General features: G+C 48.9%; 1 protein-coding gene across 1 annotated transcript; it reads left to right on the forward strand.

Annotated features, from left to right (window-relative positions):
- Nucleotides 1-214: 214 nt before the first annotated feature.
- LOC308311850 (kelch domain-containing protein 3-like) lies at nt 215-1387 on the forward strand (the record flags this gene model as incomplete). Its single annotated transcript, XM_080758625.1, has 1 exon — nt 215-1387. One exon carries the CDS (start codon nt 215-217, stop codon nt 1385-1387), a length of 1173 nt encoding a protein of 390 aa, XP_080614751.1.
- Between the last annotated feature and the right edge of the window lie 3431 nt (nt 1388-4818).

Raw genomic sequence — 4818 nt, forward strand, 5'->3', positions numbered from 1 at the left:
GACCGGGCTGTTTTCTGCCCCCGCCCCCACATTGGTGGAACTGTCCTTTCAATGGCTCCGCCTCTGGGGCAAACCCAACCACCTGGCTTCATGGATTGGCCGAGCTTCGTGTTGCCGTTTGTGCCCCGCTCGGAACCAAATATAAGCGTTGGCGCGTTCCACGGTCGGACATTCCTTGCAGAACGCGTGAAGTCTCCATGAATCGTTGTCGTTAATGTTGCGCTGGACTGTGCATCAGAAAGGCCCGAAGAGGACCCATCATGCTGCGGTGGCAGTGGGGCACAAGGTGTACTCGTTCGGGGGCTACGGCGACGGGGAGACCTTCACGTACGACATGGGTCAGATCAGCGTGCACGTCTTCAACACGGTGTCCTTGCGCTGGATGAACTTGCCGCCGGTGACGACGGCGGGAAAGGCGCAGCTCGCCCTCGAGGTGCCCTCCAGGCGCTGGGGCCACACGGCCGCGCTGATAGGGGACAAGATCTACATCTGGGGGGGGCAGTACTGCAACAAGCTCTATGAATTTGACATCCAGACCCACGGCTGGTTCAGGCCCAGGGTCTCCGGGGCCATCCCGGGCGTGAGGTGGGGCCACTCGGCCTGCGTCCTGGGGAGGGTCATGTACATCCTGGGAGGGTTCAACAAGCTGACTGGATGCACTAACGACATGTACAAGTTGGACACCAACACCATGGTCTGGACTTTAATTGACACCAAAGGGGTCCCGGTGCTCGCTCTGGCGTGTCACTCTGCCACCATCATCGGGACGAAGATGTTTGTATTCGGGTGCCTGGGGGACCAGCATGACTACAACATCAAAGTGTTTGACACAGAGACCAACTATTGGCTGAATACACCGTCCGCACAGATTCTTCCAGAACGGCGCTGGTGTCATTCGGCCCTCGCCTACAAAGGAGATCTGTACATATTTGGTGGCCACAACATTCTCCTGGACCGGACCTTCAATGATCTGTGGAAGTTAAACCCGGAGACCTTCTCCTGGAAGAAGATTGAACCCAAGGGGAAAGGCCCGTGTTCGTGGATGTACAGGATGTGCTGTTGCATGGTGGGAGAACACGTCATCCTCTTCGGAGGATACCGATTCACGACCGTTCCGGTGTATCTCGAAGACGAACATGACGCCGACGTGTCCGACCTGCACATCCTGGACCTGAGTCCGGGCCTGAAGACGCTGTGCAAAGTGGCGGTCATCGTGTACAACCTGGATCAGTCAGGACTCCCGCACGACCTCAGGTGGGAACTGGCGGCCATGACCGTCAAATACCGGGCGTCGTCCTCGCTGCAGCCCACGGAGAAGTTCCAGAAGAACAGAAGAACGGAGGAGACGGAAGAACACTTCCCTCACCTTTACGAGGGGCTCCCTTGATTCGGAAAGGGACGTCAAGCAGGGCACAGGAATGTGCTCGGTGATGCCCCAGCAGGAAGCCAGCCGCTGCGAACAGGCGAGCGGTATAGAAAACCTACCCGCGACTGAACTTTGCATCATTGGTCGGAGAAAAGAAACGTCGATATATCGATCAACGAGAATCAACGAGAATTGAAACGCAGATGGATGGGCCCAGTTTATCTCCGTCAAGAATGAACATAAGAAGAGAGGCTTTTAGGGGGGTGTAAAGGAACTGACAGTTAACAGGAAGAGGTGAACGGAGATGTAGTTCGCACACCCCGGTCTCCAAGCTTTTATTTCATGAAGAGGATACAACGATTCGACCCCTTACGGGTCTTCGCCAGGAAGGGCTCGAAACGCTGAATCCTCCTCTTCGTGAAATAAAAGTTTGGAGCTCAAGACGACCGGTGTGCAAACTACGCCTCCTTTCCCCTGTGCGTATTTTTGTTCTTTTTTTGAGATGTGCGTGGCTTTCCTGCTGGATCCTATTTCTATAGTTACAGGAAGAGGCCTTGAGGAAACACGTGTCTGTAAAGGAGATCAACTGGGCCTGGAAGCGGAAAATGACTGCAATGGTGGAGACCTTTGTGTTTTTTTGATGTTTTTTTTAATTATTTACCGTTTTTTTATTATTTACCTCGGGCGTCTCCCTAGGGAGGTCCTCGATGCACGTCCCACTGGGAGGAGACCCCGGGGCAGACCAAGGCACAGATGGAGGGATTACATCGACTCACTGGCCTCGGAACGTCTCGGGATCCCCCAGGAGGAATTTACTAATGTTGCTCTGGAGAGGGAAGTCTAGAGCTCTCTGGTGGAGCTGTTGCCCCCGCGACCTGACTACGGATAAGCGGTTGAAGATGGATGAATGGATGTCATGTTTGAGGCTATCACTTAAACCCTCCAAGTTGCTGTAAAATACAGGGGTCCTTGTTGGGATCCCTGGGGTGGTGGCCATTGAGGATAGTTAGGAACTTTGAGAGTGTGCATTGGGGTTCCGCTGACTACAATGCATACGGAACTGGACGTCCTTAAAAGGATTCTGTCACATTTGTTTCGATAACCACTGGTCTACATCATCTATAAATGACTTCACATATGTGTACGTGGAAAGTACTGTACGTTTACCTACGTACTGTACTTGAGTACAATCTTGAGGTATTTTTGAGGGCTATCGCCCCTTAAAAATACCTATGCACAGCTTTGTGTTTGTGTGTGTGTGTGTGTGTGAGCACGGAATGGAATGCACAGTTGTGTGTGTTTGTGTGTATGAGCACGGAATGTGCTCAGCTGATTAGGCTGAACGTGGAATGTGCTCAGCCGATTGGCTGAGCACGGAATGTGATGTATGAATGATGTATGCCGGTATGTGACGCTAAGAGTTTCCCCTCACTTCACACGAGTGTGATTTTTCACTTTACCTGAGTATTTCCAAGTTCCAGTACTTTTACTTTCACTTCACTACGTCTCAGAGGCAAATATTGTACTTTTACTCCAGTACAATAATTTGATTTAGAAGGTATCCTTCTACCCTATAATAGACAGGGGGTACACGAGCACATGGCCGTTTATCCATGCTCCTTCTCCTACCAAACCACACTGTTTAGCACACATCTCTCTATAAATAAATAAAATAAAATCTGCACGCTCCCAGAATCTACTCAGCTGCACTACATACAGTAGCATCCACGGTCCACGCAACTGTCATATTTACTGTACAAATAATACTTTTGTCAAACACACTGTTATTGCGCAACATTTCGCTGTGATGCAAATTAAATCACAACTCTCTCATTCCCCGGCACCTCCCCTTTTCACTGCAAAAAAAATTACATCTGGCCACAGAAGATCACAGGATCTACTGTGATCTTTTGTGGCCAAATATAATCTCTTGGGGTCTAATAGGACTATAGTAAATAATAAAAATAATAAATCGCTATAACATTTTGTAAAGAAATACATATTTAGCCCCATGCTTGAATGCCCCTGCCCCCCTCTGTCAAAAACGAAAGAAAGCAGCAAATGGAAAAACAAATTACACTCATCTTTTACTTTCTCTAATAACCACCTAAAACATGAACCTTGGTTGAAAAAAAACTAAAGTTGTCCTTTAAAGGGACACTTCACCCTTTTTGCAAAAAAATATATGTTAATGAGGTTTAGAAGCTTTAGATCACTTTCCTGGGGGTATTTATGTGTGTAATATGTGGTTTTAGATATTTTAGATTGTAGCAGTGAGCCTGTTGTCTCTGATGTCATGGACACTGGTCTCACTACCTTCCTGGACTACAATTCCCATAATTATTTGGTGCACTGCTCCTCCTTGTGGATAGGGGGGAGAGCTGTCTTACTGAGACAACATGTAGTCCAGGAAGGAAGTGAGCCCAGTGTCCATGACATCAGAGACAACAGGCTCACTGCTACAATCTAAAATATCTAAAACCACATATTACACACATAAATACCCCCAGGAAAGTGATCTAAAGCTTCTAAACGTCATTAACATATATTTTTTTGCAAAAAGGGTGAAGTGTCCCTTTAAGTAGCCCGCCCAATTGGTCAGCTGACTGCCACATCAGCGAATGACATGTGGAGTTTTCATGTTCTCCCCGTGTCCCCTAGGGTAGGTACCCTCACAAAAAACATGCAGTAATCCTGGTCACTAAACTGCCTCCCCCTGGCCAGCCGGGGTGCCTGATGGAGGGGAAAGGAACTGGTTGGAATAACGTGTTCCTTCCACGCGCTATACGTCCAACCAGGGAAACTCCCCCCTGTCAGGTGTAAAGGATCAACTTGGACACTCGGGCATGAAGGAAGCATGAGTTCAAGTCCGTTGCTCTCCCCTTGTCCCCCATATATGGGGACTAGGTTGGTCTCCCCTTGTCCCCCATATATGGCGACTAGGTTGGTCTCCCCTTGTCCCCCATATATGGGGACTAGGTTGGTCTCCCCTTGTCCCCCATATATGGGGACTAGGTTGGTGGAGGGTGTGTAGAGCCCAGGATCACATTAGATGATTGACACAGGGGTGAAAAATGGGTTACAAAATCGTGGGATAAAAAATAATAATATATATATTAGAAAAAAAAGACATGTGGGTCTTGCGCACACTGAATACACCCACATAGTAAGTAAGTTGGGCACCTCGTAAGTATAGCATTACAAAAACACACACACTTCTAGTGGATGAGCAGCTCATGTGGGCCGAGAGGAGGAGTTTGTCAGCGCTGACATCTCAATAATAAGAGACGTTGCCCGTAATTTCATTTTTTACTTCTAACTATGTGCTTTGGCAGCAGAGACAGACAGAGAGAGGAGGGGGGGGGGGGGGGGGGAGTTGGAAGAAGAAGACAGGCGGGAGAGGGGGGAAAAAAGACAACGGGGAACAACACAAAAATAACAGGCAAGTGGAC

This window comes from Protomyctophum bolini, assembly GCF_963924005.1.
Source record: "Protomyctophum bolini genome assembly, chromosome: 24".
Taxonomy (NCBI): Eukaryota; Metazoa; Chordata; class Actinopteri; order Myctophiformes; family Myctophidae; genus Protomyctophum; species Protomyctophum bolini.